This window comes from Hippocampus bargibanti, linkage group LG08, assembly GCF_051943395.1.
Source record: "Hippocampus bargibanti isolate YZ-2025 linkage group LG08, ASM5194339v1, whole genome shotgun sequence".
Taxonomy (NCBI): domain Eukaryota; kingdom Metazoa; phylum Chordata; class Actinopteri; order Syngnathiformes; family Syngnathidae; genus Hippocampus; species Hippocampus bargibanti.
The window spans coordinates 4,647,448-4,663,408 of record NC_142741.1 but is presented as its reverse complement, the minus strand read 5'-3'; the positions used below and the strand labels follow the sequence as shown (position 1 = coordinate 4,663,408).

Sequence of the window (15,961 nt, the reverse complement as noted above, 5' to 3'; positions counted from 1 at the left end):
ATTGATAAGCGCCTTTCAAAACTCTCAAGGTCACTTTACAGTCACAGGATAAGTTTTTCTGTTGGTGGGCAGCCACACGCGCCAGCATTCACTCAACTCGGAAGTAACTCAAATAGATAGAAAACTAGCGAACTAGCTAGTCAATCAATAGCCAACAGATATCTAGCTAGCCAGCCAGCTAGATAGTGAATAGTCAGCCAGCTAGATAGTGAATAGCTAGCTAGCCAGGCACAGCTCATAGATAGCAAATAGCTAGCAAATGATAGTATTAATAATAATACATTTTATTGATAAGCGCCTTTCAGAAGTCCCAAGGTCACTTTAATCACAGCATAACTTTCATAACTTTGCTGCTGTAAAATGTAAATTTCTCCAACTGCGAGACTAATAAAGGAAAATCCAAAATCCAATGTAAAGTCCCGATTTCAAACAAATGATTTTCACGGTCGTATCAGTTTTAAAATCACACTTTGAAAGGATGACTCATCTTTTGACCCGGGCGTATTACTTGATGTTGTCATATAAAACCAATTCTGGTATAAAAATAGAAACTATGATCGGTCTTACGGGGAAATCAATAATAATAATAATGATACATTTGATTTCTAAGTGCCTTTCAAAACTCTCAAGGTCACTTTTCAGTCACAGGATATTTTTTTCTGTGGGTGAGCAGCGGCAGCCACACGCAGCTAGTGAATAGATAGCTAATAGCTAATGAATAGATAGCTATTATAGATGTCATTGTTAGTTTAGTTTTTTTGACTTCAAGATGGAGTGGCTGCCTTTCCAGCAGCTCCTGTATTTTGTTTTTCTACTTCTTTCCTTTCCTCTTCCTTTCATAACTTTGCTGCTGTGTCACTTCCGGGTAAAGTGAACACTGGCACGAATGGCTGCCACTGCTCCCTCGCACAAAAAAGAAAAGAAAAAGTGTCCTTGAGTTTTGAAAGGCGCTTTGAAATAACATGTATTATTATAATAGATAGCTAATAGGTAACGTATAGATAGCTATTAGCTAGCGAATTGATAGCTACAAGCTAGCGAATAGACAGCTAAAAGCTAGCGAATAGATAGCCAATAGCTAGCGAATAGATATCCATTAGCTAGCGAATAGATAGCTAATAGCTAGCGAATAGATAGCTAATAGCTAGTGAATAGATAGCTAATAGCTAGCGAATAGATAGCCATTAACTAACAAATAGTACTTGAGACATGAAACAAAATGGCGGACCAAACAATGAACATCTTTAAAGAACGTGTAAACAAAACAAACACTTGAAGACCCCCAAAAAATACTAACAAAATATAGGCGTGGAATAACCGGTGTCATTTGTACACATGTTGTCCGTCAAAGGGTATTAATAAGAAAAATAAAAGATGGCGGCGGCGGCTGTTCAGCGCCGCCTCCTGTCGTCCCGGTTACCGTCTCGGTTCTCCTTGTTGCGCTCCTCGGCTCTGCCTCTCGCCCGTTTGTCCCCTTCGCCGCGGCTCACGTCGCGGCTCGCGTCGCGGCTCACGTCGCGGCTCACGTCGCGGCTCACGTCGCCCCTCCCTCGCTCGTCCCGCTCGCCCCGCCCCCTTTTGCGCCTCGCCCTATCCTCCTGTTCCCGGTCGTGTCCTTGGCGCCGCCCACGGTCTTTGGCGTCTTCCCTGGAGTCGTTTTTTTCGGCCTGCGACGTCCTCCGGCTCGTCGCTGCCTTCTGCTTCCCTTTCTTCTTCTTCTTCCTGCGTTTGGCATCCGAGTCTGCGGAGGGAGTCAAGATTGACAGCTGTCAATCATTCGCTAAGTGGCGAGGGGTGTCGGACGCACCTGAGCTGCTGCTGCTGCTGCTGCTGCTGCTGCTGGATGAGGAGGACGAGGAATCCGATTCGCTGGACGAGTCGGAGGAGGAGTCGGAGGATTCCACTTCCTGGTTCTGAGTCATGATCATCTTGGGGGCGTTCTTCAAATGTTCCCTCAGCTCGTCCCTGGAAACGGCACAAGCAACACATTGGCCAAGTGAAGGCGGAGGCGTCTCGGCGGAGCCTTGGCGTTCCTTACGTGAGGCCTCCCAGGCCGATGGAGGTGAAGAAGTTGATGGCGAATCGCGTGTTCCTGGGGTTGTCGCGAGGGAAAAGACCCTCAAAGAAGCTCTGCAGCGTCCTGGCAGACAAACAAAATGGCGTCGGGTTGATGGCGCTGGCGGCGTTTGCCACCGCCGCTAGCGCGTTCACCTACATGTCTTTGAAGCGCTGGTTGAGTCTGGGCAGGCCCATGTAGGCGCAAAGCTCCTGGAAGAGGATCTTGACAAAGATTCTGCTGGATGAGGTGGTGGTCTCCTCGCTGATCTTGATGCACTCCAGCACCTGGAAGTAAGCACGAGGGCCTTTGAAGCAGGTTGCGGGACGTTCAGGTTCTCCTCATGAAAACGATCCATCATCCATTGGCGGCCCACTTACGCTCCAGGGGATGGAGTCGGTGTAAAGGAGATGAGCAAAGAGTCTGGCCACGTTCCTCAGCTTGTTGGTCTCCAGCCGGTGGATGGTTTCGTACTGCTCGGCAAAGATGGCCTCAAAGCTCTCCATGTACTCCTTCTTCAGCAGGCAGAACCTCTGCACACACACACGCGCACGGGTGGCAAACGCGGGTGCGTCACATTGCCGTTACAATTTCCGCTCTCTCTCTCATTTTAGAATAATAATACATTTGACTTCTAAGCGCCTTTAAAAACTCTCAAGGTCACTTTACAGTCACAGGATAAAGTTTTTCTGTGGGTGAGCAGCGGCAGCCACACATGCCAGCGTTCACTCAACCCGGAATAACTCAGATAGAAAGCTAGCTAGATAGCTGATAGCTATCCAGCTCGCTAATAGATAGCTAGATAGCGAATGTGTTTCCTGACTCAAATAGATAGCTAGACAGCTAACAGCTAGCCAGATAGCTAATATCTAGCCAGATAACCAACATATAGCTAGCCAGATAGATAGTTAACAGCTAGCCAGCTAGAAAGCCAACAGCTAGCTAGATAGATAACTATCAGCCAGATAGATAGATAGATAGCTTATAGCTAGATAGCCAACCAGATAGATAGCTAATAGATAGCAAGCCAGCCTGCTAACAGCCAGCGCTTTCTCTCGCTCGTTCTCCCCCTTTTTCTCTTCTCTCTCACTCTCCCTTGCTCTCCCTCTCTCCACCCCCTCTTCTCTATTTCCCTCCCCCCCAACCCTGTCTGTCTCTCTGCTATCTAGCATTAGCACAACTTTTATGCTAGTAAAATGAAGTTGCAATAGCTTTTTTCTCTCTCTTTATCTCTCTGCCTTGTTTTAAAATCATATTTATGCCACATATGACATGCTAGCTAGCATAAGCATGACTTTTATGCTAGTAAAATTAAGTTGCAACAGCTTATCTCTCTCCTCTGTCTCGTTTTAAAATCATATTTATGCCACTTGTTAAATGCTAGCTAGCATAAGCATGACTTTTATGCTAGTAAAATTAAAATAGCAATCGCTTTTCTCTCTCTGTAAAATGACTTGTTTATCTCTCTCCTCTGTCTCGTTTTAAAATCATATTTATGCCACTTGTTAAGTGCTAGCTAGCATTAGCACAACTTTTATGCTAGTAAAATTAAGTTGCAATAGACTCTGTCTTGTTTTAAAATCATATTTATGCCACATGTTAAGTGCTAAATAGCATTAGCATGAGTTTTATGCTAGTAAAATGACGTTGCAACAGCTTATCTCTCTCCTCTCTGTCTCGTTTTAAAATCATATTTATGCCACATATTAAATGCTAGCTAGCATAAGCATGACTATTATGCTAGTAAAATTAAATAGCAATCGCTTTTCTCTCTCTGTCTTGTTTTAAAATCATATTTATGCCACATGTTAAGTTCTAGCTAGCATTAGCATGAGTTTTATGCTAGTAAAATTAAGTTGCAATAGACTCTCTGTCTTGTTTTAAAATCATATTTATGCCACATGTTAAGTGCTAGCATTAGTGCTTAGCATGAGTTTTATGCTAGTAAAATGACGTTGCAACAGCTTATCTCTCTCCTCTCTGTCTCGTTTTAAAATCATATTTATGCCACATATTAAATGCTAGCTAGCATAAGCATGACTATTATGCTAGTAAAATTAAATAGCAATCGCTTTTCTCTCTCTTTGTCTTGTTTTAAAATCATATTTATGCTACTTGTTAAGTGCTAGCTAGCATTAGCACAACTTTTATGCTAGTAAAATTAAGTTGCAATAGCCTCTTTCTCTCTGTCTTGTTTTAAAATCATATTGATGCCACATGTTAAGTTCTAGCTAGCATTAGCATGAGTTTTATGCTAGTAAAATTAGGTCGCAATAGCTTTGCTCTCTCTCTCTCTCTCTCTCTCTCTCTCTCTCTCTCTCTCTCTCTCTCTCTCTCTCTCTCTCTCTCTCTCTCTCTCTCTCTCTCTCTCTCTCTCTCTCTCTCTCTCTCTCTCTCTCTTTTCCAATGTAATCGTCTCACCCCCGCCAGCAAGCCAAAGAACTTCTCGTAGGTCCTCTGTTGGGCGCAGCAGTCCAGAATCATGTTGCAAAGCTCCTTCTGGAAAATCCCCAGACGGACACCCAGGGTTAGCGGCGCCTTTGCCAAGCACAAAGAAAAGGCCTCCCTGTCGGGCGTACGCGTTACCGTCTGCGTGTCGGGAAAGTCCATCTTGATGAGCTTGTGAGCGCACTCCTCAAAATCCAAACTGCAGCAAGAAGGACATCGGGATAAGCCAGGCGGACATCCACGGATCCGCTACAGTGGACGTCCGTGTAAGATCCGCGTTTTACAGCTCACCTGGATTGAATGACCAGGTAGATGGTTCTCCTGAAGGCCACCAGGTTGACCTCCGTTTGATCCAAGATGGTCACCTTCTCATCTGAGGACGCGCAAGTGGGAGTCAGATGGCGATGGGCGCAAAGAGAGAGAGAGAGAGAAAAAAAAAGGAGGGGACAAACCCCCGCCCCATTATGTCACCTTCACCCTCCTGCTGATCTTCACCATCCTGGTCATCTTGGTCATCTTCGCTGTCTCCTTCCTCGCCTGAGTCGCTGCTCCCCTCATCCAAGATGTCTGCCCGCAGGACAAAGGCGGTTAGCGGCGCGCAACTCCGCGGCGGCGACGGCGGCTTACCTCTCTTGAGCGTTTTGTACTTTTCCTCGTTTTCCTGGAAGTTGGGATCCATCTTGAACACATCTACGGATGGACACGCGCACTTTTTTTAAATGACCTTTTTACCTGGTTTTAACTCAAATAGATAGAAAGCTAGCTAGCTAGCCAATTGATAGCCAACAAATACCTAGCTAGATAGCCAGCCCGCTAGATACTGAATAGATAGCTAGCTAGATAGCCAGAGCTAATAAATAGCAAATAGCGAGCAAATGATAATAATAATCCTAATAATAATACATTTCATTTCTAAGCGCCTTTCAAAACTCTCAAGGTCACTTTACAGTCATAGGATCAGTTTTTCTGCGGGTGAGCAGCGGCAGCCACAAGCGCCAGCGTGCACTCAACCCGAAAGTAACTCAAATACTGTAGATAGAAAGCTAGCTAGCCAACAGATACCTAGCTAGATAGCCAGCCAGCTAGATCGCTAGCTAGCCAGCCACAGCTAATAAATAGCTAGCAAATGATAATAATAATAATACTAATAATAATACATTTCATTTCTAACCACCTTTCAAAACTCTCAAGATCACTTTAGAGTCACAGAATCATTATTGTTGCGGGTGAGCGGCGGGAGCCACACGCGCCAGGGTTCACTCAACCCGAAAGTAACTCAAATAGATAGAAAGCTAGCTAGCTAGCTAGCCAATCGATAGCCAACAGATACCTCGCTAGATAGTCAGCCAGCTAGACAGTGAGTAGCTAGCTACATAGCTAGCTAGTCAGATAGCCACCCCCCCCCCCCCCCCCGACCACCCGCGACTCACTGAGAACGTCGGCGGCGTCGTAGTCGTCTTCCAGCGGCAGCATGTGGGTGAATTGGTCATCCTCGTCCACCAAGTCCAGGCCCTCTGGGATGACGGGGTGGTCCTTAAAGCCGTCCTTGCGGATGGCGAACATCACCTCGATCATGTACTGCACCCGCTTGTCGATGGCCGACTCGTGCAGGACGTTGCGCAGGCGCTCGAAAATGGCTGCGGAGTAACACGGCCGGCCATCAGGTCTTTTTTTTTTATAAGGAAATGACATTTGGTCTCTCCGCGATCGGGAGTGCCCAATTAGAAAAGAAAATAAGGCGGAGCGTGGCGAATTAGAAAAGAAAATTAGACAATTAATTAGCAAAGACAATAATTAGAAAAGAAAATAGAAAACACAGACTTTGAAAAAAAATTGAATTAGAAAATAATTATATATTTTTTTTCACAAATTATCAAAAAAGTATTAAAAGAATTAGAATTATTACATTTCTAATTCTATTATTTATATTTTTTTCTAATTATTTTTAATTCTAAATTACTAAATTCCGAATTCTTGTAATAATTCTTTTTAATTATTTTTTCTTAATTAGAAAAGAAAATTAATTAGAAAAGAAATTAGAAATTAATTAGAAAAGAAAATAATTAGAAAATAGGAGACCAAATTAGAAAAGAAAATTAATTAGAAAATAAATTAGAAATTATTTTTCTTCATTAGAAATTATTTAAAAAAATATTAAAAGAATTATAATTATAAAATTTCAAATTCTACATTATTTCTAATTCTTATTATTTATATATATAATTATATATATTTATATATATATATTTATTTCTAATTCTAAATTAAAAATTAAATTATTAAATTTCAAATTATTTTAATAATTCAAAAGAATTATTAAAAGAAAAAGAAAGAAATTATCTTCTTAATTGTTTATCTTAATTATTTAAAGAAAATAAAAAAGACCGAATTAGAAAATAATTTTATTTGAAAAGAATTAGAAATTATTTTTCTTGTTTATAAATTATTAAAAGAATTATTACAATAATTAGAATTATTAAACTTCTAATTCTAAATAATTTCTAATTATTATTATTTATATAAATAATTATTTCTAATTCTAAATAATTCAAAATTATTACATTTCTAATTATTTTAAGAACTATTAAAATAATTTGAAATTATTTTCTTAGATAAGAAAATAGAAAAGACCGAATTAGAAAAAAAAAATAGAAAAGAATTCCAAATTATTTTTCTTCATTAGAAATTATTAAAATAATTATTAAAAGAATTAGGATGATTAAATTTGTGAATTCTAATTCTAAATTATTTCTAGTTATTATTATTTATATAAATATTTCTAATTAAAAATTATTTTGTATGAAATGTCTGATTATTTTAATCATTCTAAAGAATAATTAAAAGAATTAGAAATTATTTTCTTAATTAGAAAAAATAAATAAGGTGGAGCTGACCATTGATGCCGCGCGGCGAGACGTCGGTGAGCTTGAGGCCGCACTCCTTAAGGAAGGCGATGGCCACCTCCACGCTGTCGTCGTTGGGCCGTTCCAGAAGCAGCGTTAGCATCTCTAAACACAGGACCTCGTGGGCCTGCACGAGGGAGGTTCAGGGGGTGAAACACGGGCAAATTCGGCGATGGCGGCGGCGGCGGGTCGGGACGTACCACATTCTGGTTGATGAGGTGAGCCACAAACTTGGATGACGTCAGACATTGTTGCTGGAAAAACAAAAAAAAAAAAAGGGACTGAACGGCCATTGCGCAAGAGCGACCGTACACAAGCCCCTCCCCCTCCCCGTTGATTGACACGGCGGGCGTACCTTGATGTTGCGACGGTAACCCCGGCGGAAGGTGAGGATGAGGCGCTTGAGGATGAGCTCGCCGATCTGCGGGAACTTGGAGTTGATGATGGCCACCACGGCGGCGTAGACGTGTGTGAAGATGGGAGACGCCGCCTGCGCCTGCAGCACCGAGCGCGACAGCAGACCCCTGAGCGCGCAAACGCACAGACGCAGAACCCCCCCCCCAGGTCCAATTTCAAAAGGGGGGACGGGATTTGGTCAAAGAACCAAATGGAGTCCCCTGTCTGAACCCCCAATGGTGGAATGCGGTGACCAAATAGTCCAAACTGGGTTTACAAACGTCTCGGTTCTCCACCAATTGGGTTTTCCAACAAAAATGTCAGCTATTTTTATGCCTGGGTTGACAACCAAAAATGGGTTCTCCAGAAAACTGAGCGCACCTGAATGCACCACTTTGCTCCCCGCTGCTTCCTTCCTTAGTGATACCTCAGCTTACTAACTTAATTAGCTATCTATTAGCTAGCTTTCTATCTGAGTTACTTCCGGGTTGAGTGAAGGCCGAGCGAGCTATCTGTTAGCTAGCTAGCTTTCTATCCGAGTTACTTAGTTATCGAATTAGCTGTCTATTAGCTAGCTCGCTTTCTATCCGAGTTACTTAGTTATCGAATTAGCTGTCTATTACCTAGCTTGCTTTCTATCCTAGTTACTTCCGGGTTGAGTGAAGGCCTAGCTAACTATCTGTTAGCTAGCTAGCTTTCTATCCGAATTACTTAGTTATCGAATTAGTTGTCTATTAGCTAGCTAGGTTTCTATCCGAGTTACATCCGGGTTCAGTGAAGGCCTAGCTAGCTATCTGTTGGCTATCTATTACCTAGCTACCTTTCTATCAGTTACTTAGTTATCGAATTAGTTGTCTATTAGCTAGCTAGCTTTCTATCCGAGTTACTTAGTTATAGAATTAGTTGTCTATTAGTTAGCTAGCGTTCTATCTGAGTTACTCCCGGGTTGAGTGAAGGCCTAGATAGCTATCTGTCAGCTATCTATTAGCTAGCTGGCTTTCTATCTATTTGAGTTATTCCGGGTTAAGCGAACGCTAGCGCGTGTGTGTGGCTGCCGCTGCTCACCCACAGAAAAAAAATTATCCTGTGACTGTAAAGTGACCTTGAGAGTTTTGAAAGGCTGGCTACCTAGCTATGTAGCTGGCTACCTAACTAGCTATCTATTCGCTATCTAACCTGCTAGCTGGCTACCTAGCTAGCTAGCTATTTGCTATCTATTCACTATCTAACGTGCTAGCTGGATACCTAGCTAGCTAGCTATTTGCTATCTGTTCATTATCTAACTTGCTAGCTGGCTACCTAGCTAGCTATCTATTAGTTATCTATTAGCTAGCTAGCTTGCTATCTGTTTGAGTTATTTGGGGTTGAGTGAACGCTGGCGCGTGTGGCTGCCGCTGCTCACCCACAGAAAAACTTCTCCTGTGACTGGAAAGTGACCTTGAGAGTTTTGAAAGGCGCTTAGTAATGAAATGTATTATTATTATAAAGTGACATTTTGGGAGCCCATAGCGATTGACGTGTTGAAAACTGATTTTCTTTTCTTTTTTGGTCAAGATGAAAGGTGGCTTTTGGGCTGACCTCCCCCTGACGATGTTCTCCTGCAGGATCTCCTGGATGATGTTGACGATGTTGGACACGTTGACCTTGTTGATCAGACCGTTGATGGACTTTTTCAGCGCCTCCCAACTCATCCTCTGATAGGCCAAGCTGCGTGGAGGGGGAGGGGCATGGTTTCAGCCCCAATCTGGATGGGACAGAAAGACGCCCGGGCGGGCCTACCTGCTCTTGTCGGTGATCTGCTGCTGCATGAGCCGCAACTTGGCGGGCGGGATGTAGGCGCCGCCCGTCCGGGTCAGGATGGGGTCCAGCTCCTCCTTTTTCTTCTTGGCCGACGGCTCAGCGGTGGACGCGGGCCTGCCGTGCGGCGAGCGGGAACCCCCCCGTCGCTCGCGCTCCCGCCGCCGCTCGCCCGGGTAGCGATCCCTGAGGAGAGACGCCCGACATCAAAGTCCTCCAATTCAAGTTGGCTCATTTTGGGGCGGGCGACCTCAAAACGATGTCACAGACCCATCTGATCATACAGCGTGCGTAAATAATAATAGTAATAATAATAATAATAATAATAATAATAATAATAATAATAATAATAATAGATTTCCTTTATTAAACGCTTTTCAAAACTCTCAAGGTCAATTTAGAGTCACAGGATCAGTTTTTCTGTGGGTGAGCAGCGGCAGTCACATGCGGCAGTGGTCACTCAACCCGGAAGAAACTCAAATCGATAGAAAGCTAGCTAGCTAAGAGTTAGCTAATAGTCACTCAAGCTGGAAGTAACTCAAATAGATAGAAGGCTAGCTAGCTAGCTAGCTAAGAGTAGCTAAGAATCACTCAACCGGGAAGTAACTCAAATCAATAGAAAGCTAGCTAGATAGCTAAGAGTTAGCTAATAGCGAGCTAGATAGCCAGCTCGATAGAAAATAGAGAGCTAACTAAGAGTTAGCTAATAATGACTCAACCCGCAAGTAACTCAAATAGATAGAAAGCTAGGTCACTAGCTAAGAGTTAGCTTATAATCACTCAACCCGAACATAACTCAAATAGATAAAAAGCTAGCTAGATAGCTACGAGTGAGCTAATAAACACTCAACCGGAACATAATTCAAATAGATAGTCACTCAACCCGGAAGTAACTCAAATAGATAGAAAGGTAGCTAGCTAAGAGTTAGCTAATAATCACTCAACCCGGAACTAACTAAAATAGATAGAAAGCTAGCTAGCTAAGAGTTGGCTAATAATCGCTCAAACCGGAAGTAACTCAAATAGATAGAAAGCTAGCATGCTAGCTAATAGATAGTTAATAGCTAGATAGATAGACAGATAGCCAGATAGATAGCAAATAGAGAGTTAGCTAGCTAGATAGCAAATAGAGAGCTAGCTAGCTAGATTGCCAACTAAATAGAAAATAGAGAGCTTATGTTTATTTAATATTACTGTTACTAAAATACTCCATTTGAATGTATGTCATACTTTGTTTTGATTTTATTTCGATTTAAAAAAAATGAATGTATCTATGTTCATATGAACACGCTTGGCGAAAATGGTTTCAACCGGGATTAGCTAGCTAGCTTACCACCTATTTAGTATTTATTAGCTAGCCAGCTAGCTTTCTATCTATTTGAGTTATTCCGGGTTGAGTGAATGCTGGCGCGTGTGGCTGCCGCTGCTCACCCAGTGACTGTAAAGTGACTGTAAAGAGAGTTTTGAAAGGCGCTTAGAAATCAAATGTATTATTATTTTTAATCTTATTATGATGGAAGTCGCTTACCGAGGGTGCCGGCCTCTGTCAGAACCGCGACGCTCTCTGGAGCCCGACCGTTCTCGTCCTCTGGAGCGTTCCGGTTCTCTGGACCTGGACCTGTCTCGGCCCCGGGCCCGGTCCGGGCTTCCGGAGCGGGCCGGTTCCGGTTCCGCCGATCCGCCGCCACTTCTGGATGGGGATCCGTCGGGTATTGCGACATCGGGCGGCGCCATCTGCTCCGTGGGCTTCTGCAAACAAGCGCACAAGACCTTTTCTTGAGGTTTATAATCATAACAATAAAATAATAATAATAATAATAATACATTTAATTTATAAGCGCCTTTAAAAACTCTCAAGGTCACTTTACAGTCACAGGATCAGTTTTTTTGCGGGTGTGCAGCGGCAGCCACACGCGACATCGTTCACTCAACCCGGAAGTCACTCAAATAGATAGAAAGCTAGTTAGTACGCCAATTGATAGCTAGCGAGATAGCCAGCCCGCTAGATAGCTAATACATAGCCAGCTAGATAGCTAATAGCTAGCTAGATAGCTAGCCAGCAAATAGCTAGCAAATGATGATCATATTAATAAAAATAAAATAATAATAATAATACATTTCATTTATAAGCAAGTTTCAAAACTCTTAATCTAATGGTGGTACAGGGTGTTAGCTGTAAAATTCTAAAATGACGATTTTCAAAATGTTATAAACATTTTATGAAATGTCAATTTTCAAAGTTTTGTAAAAAAAATAAAATGTCAATTTTCAAAATTTTGTCAAAATGTTGGTTTGAAAAATTTTATTACAAAAAATCCTAAAATGGCGATTTTAAAAACATTGTAAAAAAAATCTAAAATGTTGATTTTCCATATGCTGTAAATTGTATCAAATTGTGATTTTTTTATTTAAAAAAAAAATCTAAAATGGCGATTTTAATAATGTTATTACAAAAAAAAACTAAAATTGATTGAAAAAAAAAATTGTAAAAAAAAAAAATCTAAAATGGTGATTTTCGAAATGGTGTAAAAATTATATCAAATGGCGATTTTTAAGAAATAAAGAAAATAATCTTAAATGGCGATTTTAAAAACTTTGGAAAACATTGAAAATGGCGATTTTCAAAGTTTTGTAAAAAAGAAACAAAAGGGCGATTTTAAAAATGTTATTACAAAAAAATCCTAAAATGGCGATTTTAATAATGTTATTACAAAATCACCGAAAATGGCGATTGAAAAAAAAAAGTAAAAAAAAAAAATCTAAAACGGTGATTTTCGAAATGGTGTAAAAATTGTCTCAAATGGCGATTTTTAAAAAATGTTAAAAAAAAATCTTAAATGGCGATTTTAAAAATTTTGTAAAACAGTAAAAATGTCGATTTTCAAAATTTTATAAAAAAAAACAAAACGGTGATTTTAAAAATATTATTACAAAAAAATCAAAAAATTGCGATTTTAAAAAATTGTTAAAAAAATGTAAAATGGCGATTTTAAAAATTGTGTTAACCTGTTGTAAAAATATATTTAAAATGTCGATTTTCAAAATTTTGCCCAAAAAATCCTGAAATGGCAATTTAAAAAAATATATAAAAATCTAAAAATGGTGGTTTTCTAAATGGTGTAAAAATGGTCTCAAATGGCAATTTTTAAAAAATTGATTAAAAAAAATCCAAAACGGCGATTTTAAAAATTGCGGTTACCTTTTGTACAAATATATTTAAAATGTGCATTTCCAAAATTTTGTCCAAAAATATCAATTAAAAAAAAAAGTTTAAAAAAATCCAAGATGGTGATTTTCGAAATTGTGTGAAATTTGTCTCAAATGGCGATTTTTTTTAAAAAATGTTGAAAAAAAAAATCAAAAATATCGATTTTCCCGGTTATTGCGATAACTATTTCTGTAAAAAACGGAAAAATTACTGCAAAAGGGTCGATTTATAAAAGTTTGTTAAAACATATTTTTTCGGACTCCCTTGATAAATCGATTTGTAAAAAAAAAATAAATAAAACACCAATTTTAAAAATGTGCCTTTACACTAAATGATTTGGCTCAATGGGGTCACAGGGTGGGCAGCCCGGCGTACCTTGATGTGGGCGACGCTGCTCCGGATCTTCCTCAAGGCGACGTGACATTCGTCCTCGCTGCTGCTGCTGTTGTCGCCGCCACTGTTGCTACCGCCTGCGCTGTCAGGGTTGCTTCCCGCTCCCGTTTTTGGGCTCTTGGAAAGGGGGGAATTCTCTTGGGGCGCAGTGTCCTCTTCAGACTCTGCTGAGTACACACACACACACACGCCTAGTAGTCATCACACATCAAATAATAATAATAATAATAATAATAATAATAATAATAATAATAATAAATAAGAATTAATACGAATAATAAGAAGAATGAATAATAATAATAAGAATAATGAAGAAGAAGAAGAAGAAGAAGAAGAAGAAGAAGAAGAAGAAGAAGAAAGAAGAAGAATGACAATAAGAAGACGAATAATAAGAAGAATAAGAATAAAAAGAATAGTAATAACAAGAATAAGAATAAGAAGAATAACAAGAATAAGAAGCTAGCCAGCTAGAGCTAATAGATAGCAAATGATAATAATAATAATAATAAAAACAATAATAATAATAATAATAAAAACAATAATAATAATACATTTCATTTATAAGCACCTTTCAAAACGCTCAAGGTCACTTTACAGTCACAGGATCAGTTTTTCTGCGGGTGAGCAGCGGGAATCACACTCAACCCGGAAGTAACTCAAATAGATAGAAAGCTAGCTAGCCAATCGATAGCCAACAGATACCTAGCTAGGTAGACAGCCAACTAGATAGTGAATAGATAGCTAGTTAGATAGCTAGCTAGCCAGCCAGAGCTAATAGATAGCAAATAGCTGGCAAATGATAATAATAATACGTTTCATTTATAAGCACCTTTCAATACTCTCGTGGTCCCTTTAGAGTCACATGATCAGTTTTTCTGCGGGTGAGCAGCGGCAGCCACGCGCGACAGCGTTCACTCAACCCGAAAGTAACTCAAATAGCTGGCTAGCGGCTAGCCAATCGATAGCCAACAGATACCTTGCTCGGTAGACAGCCAGCTAGATAGTGAATAGATAGCTGGCTAGATAGCAAATACACTGTGTTAATAATGTTGGTCACACCATGAATGGCTCCAAATTGCACCCAAGAGGCTTAGAAAACCATCCATTCGTTTTTGGATCCGCTTTTTTCCTCCCATGGCTTACCGCGTTGTCGTTTGTGAGCAGGACTCGCGCCGCTTGGAGGCTCCATTTCTGAAAGACACAATTTGACGCGATTTATGATTATAAACGCAGGCGCGCATTTCAGCTTTCGTGGTCATCAAATGTACGGATTATAAACTAAATCGGACGCGAAAGCGATTTATTGGACAACAATAACAGTCGTGGCCGTGTGTTGGCTAATGCTAAAGCTAGCGGCTAAGGGACGGGGCGCCAAAATGGTATCGCTCGCCGCGACTCACCTTTTCTTTCGTTTCCTCTTAAGATACGAACCCCCGTTTTCTTCTGACGCCTTCTTGGGCTTTTACTTTTTTCAACCGCGCATGTAAACACAAAGTTTGTGGCTTTATTTCACCACTTCACCAGAGAGGAAACACACCGACGGAAGATCATGAACGTCTGTCGGTCGATTAGCTTCCGGGTCACATGACCGCCATGTCGACGAAGGGAGCCACAATTAAAATAATATTTAATTAATGTTGCTCTTTAGTGTTAATTCGAGGAGTTTTAGTTGAAATATGATCTGGCAAGCATGAAAGAAAATATTATCCCACTCGACCAATTTTCGATCTACTTCCGGGTCAAATGACCGCCATGTCGAGGAAAGAAGGCAAAAATAAGTCATATTTAATTTATTTTGCTGTTTCGTGTAAATTTGAGGAGTCTTAGTTGAAATATGATCTTGCGAACGTGATCTAAAATATTATTGAGATTGTCTTTGTGTTGTCATATATTTTTTTTGTTTTTATTTCGAGATGGCGCCGCGAGAGTGGCTGCCTTTCCAGCAGCCTATATTGTTTTTCTACGTCTTTCTTTCCTTTCCTCTTCCTTTCATCACTTTGCTGCTGTGAAATGTAAATTCGTGGTTTGACTTGTTGTTTGCTCTGGTTTTTCACAAGAAGCTTTATAGTTTAAAGGACAACAGACATCACTTTTTAGTTTCCTGACATCAGAAAAACGTTTTATAGCATCTAAAATACCCAAAACGCACAGTATGATATTTTTAGTCAAATGCAAAACCCGAATAAAAATGACTTAAAGTGTCCAAAATCTGCAAAAAAAAAAAAAGAACCCGGAAGTGGCCAGTTTCAGAAGGTCCCGCCCCCTGTTCGTGACGTCACCCCAAGACGTCTTGCCTTGCTGGAGAATTAAAACAATGGCTTCAGATTTGGAGAATATGCCTTCTTGTTACTCATCTAGTTATGAATATGATTCAAATAGTTCTGAAAAGGAAAGCATACAAGTTTGCAATCGATTAAAGAATTGATTCTGTGCCATTTTGAGGCAATGGGGGGGGGGAATGTAGCACTAAAAAGGAGGCAGAAAATGGCAACAAAGCACCGTGTAAGGAATTAATCAGCCCATTTCCACAGGCTGATTAATTCCTTACACGGATCTTTGTCGCCCTCTTCTGCCTCTTTTTGGTGCAACACAAAGTTTTCAGACCAAGCAAGTACAGCAAAATGCATTGATGTGATGGAAGGACTGCTACAATGTGTCCTTTTTTCGGTCAGGGGCGTTCCTTCAGTGACGTAACGTGAGGACTCGTCACTAACTCCGTCAAACACGCGACAAGAATCTTCGGGGTCGAAGAAAATACAA

General features: G+C 40.5%; 1 protein-coding gene across 2 annotated transcripts; it reads right to left on the bottom strand.

The window, feature by feature from the left end:
* Positions 1-263: 263 nt before the first annotated feature.
* cwc22 (CWC22 spliceosome associated protein) lies at positions 264-14,751 on the bottom strand. 2 transcript variants are annotated; one of them, XM_089002182.1, is made up of 20 exons: positions 14,602-14,751; positions 14,345-14,392; positions 13,184-13,368; positions 11,129-11,349; positions 9,583-9,786; positions 9,382-9,510; positions 7,763-7,931; positions 7,608-7,661; positions 7,399-7,534; positions 5,935-6,141; positions 5,132-5,194; positions 4,976-5,071; positions 4,796-4,877; positions 4,643-4,703; positions 4,478-4,555; positions 2,437-2,589; positions 2,216-2,343; positions 2,039-2,140; positions 1,808-1,965; positions 264-1,741 (listed from the first exon to the last, which is right to left on the bottom strand). In XM_089002182.1, exons 2-20 carry the CDS (start codon positions 14,388-14,390, stop codon positions 1,392-1,394), a joined length of 2,622 nt encoding a protein of 873 aa, XP_088858308.1. In that variant the 5' UTR covers positions 14,391-14,392; positions 14,602-14,751; the 3' UTR covers positions 264-1,391. The 2 variants fall into 2 exon arrangements, with proteins under 2 accessions (XP_088858308.1, XP_088858309.1); XM_089002183.1 differs by having other exon boundaries at positions 13,184-13,365.
* Positions 14,752-15,961: the final 1,210 nt, after the last annotated feature.

Excerpts from the sequence above, each read along its gene's own strand:
- cwc22 (XM_089002182.1), bottom strand. The coding sequence starts at position 14,390 with ATGGAGCCTCCAAGCGGCGCGAGTCCTGCTCACAAACGACAACGCG. Across the intron at positions 9,787-11,128 it reads GACAGAGGCCGGCACCCTCG|GGATCGCTACCCGGGCGAGC; the intron begins GTAAGCGACTTC and ends GTCTCTCCTCAG. Across the intron at positions 5,195-5,934 it reads CGACGCCGCCGACGTTCTCA|ATGTGTTCAAGATGGATCCC; the intron begins GTGAGTCGCGGG and ends GTCCATCCGTAG.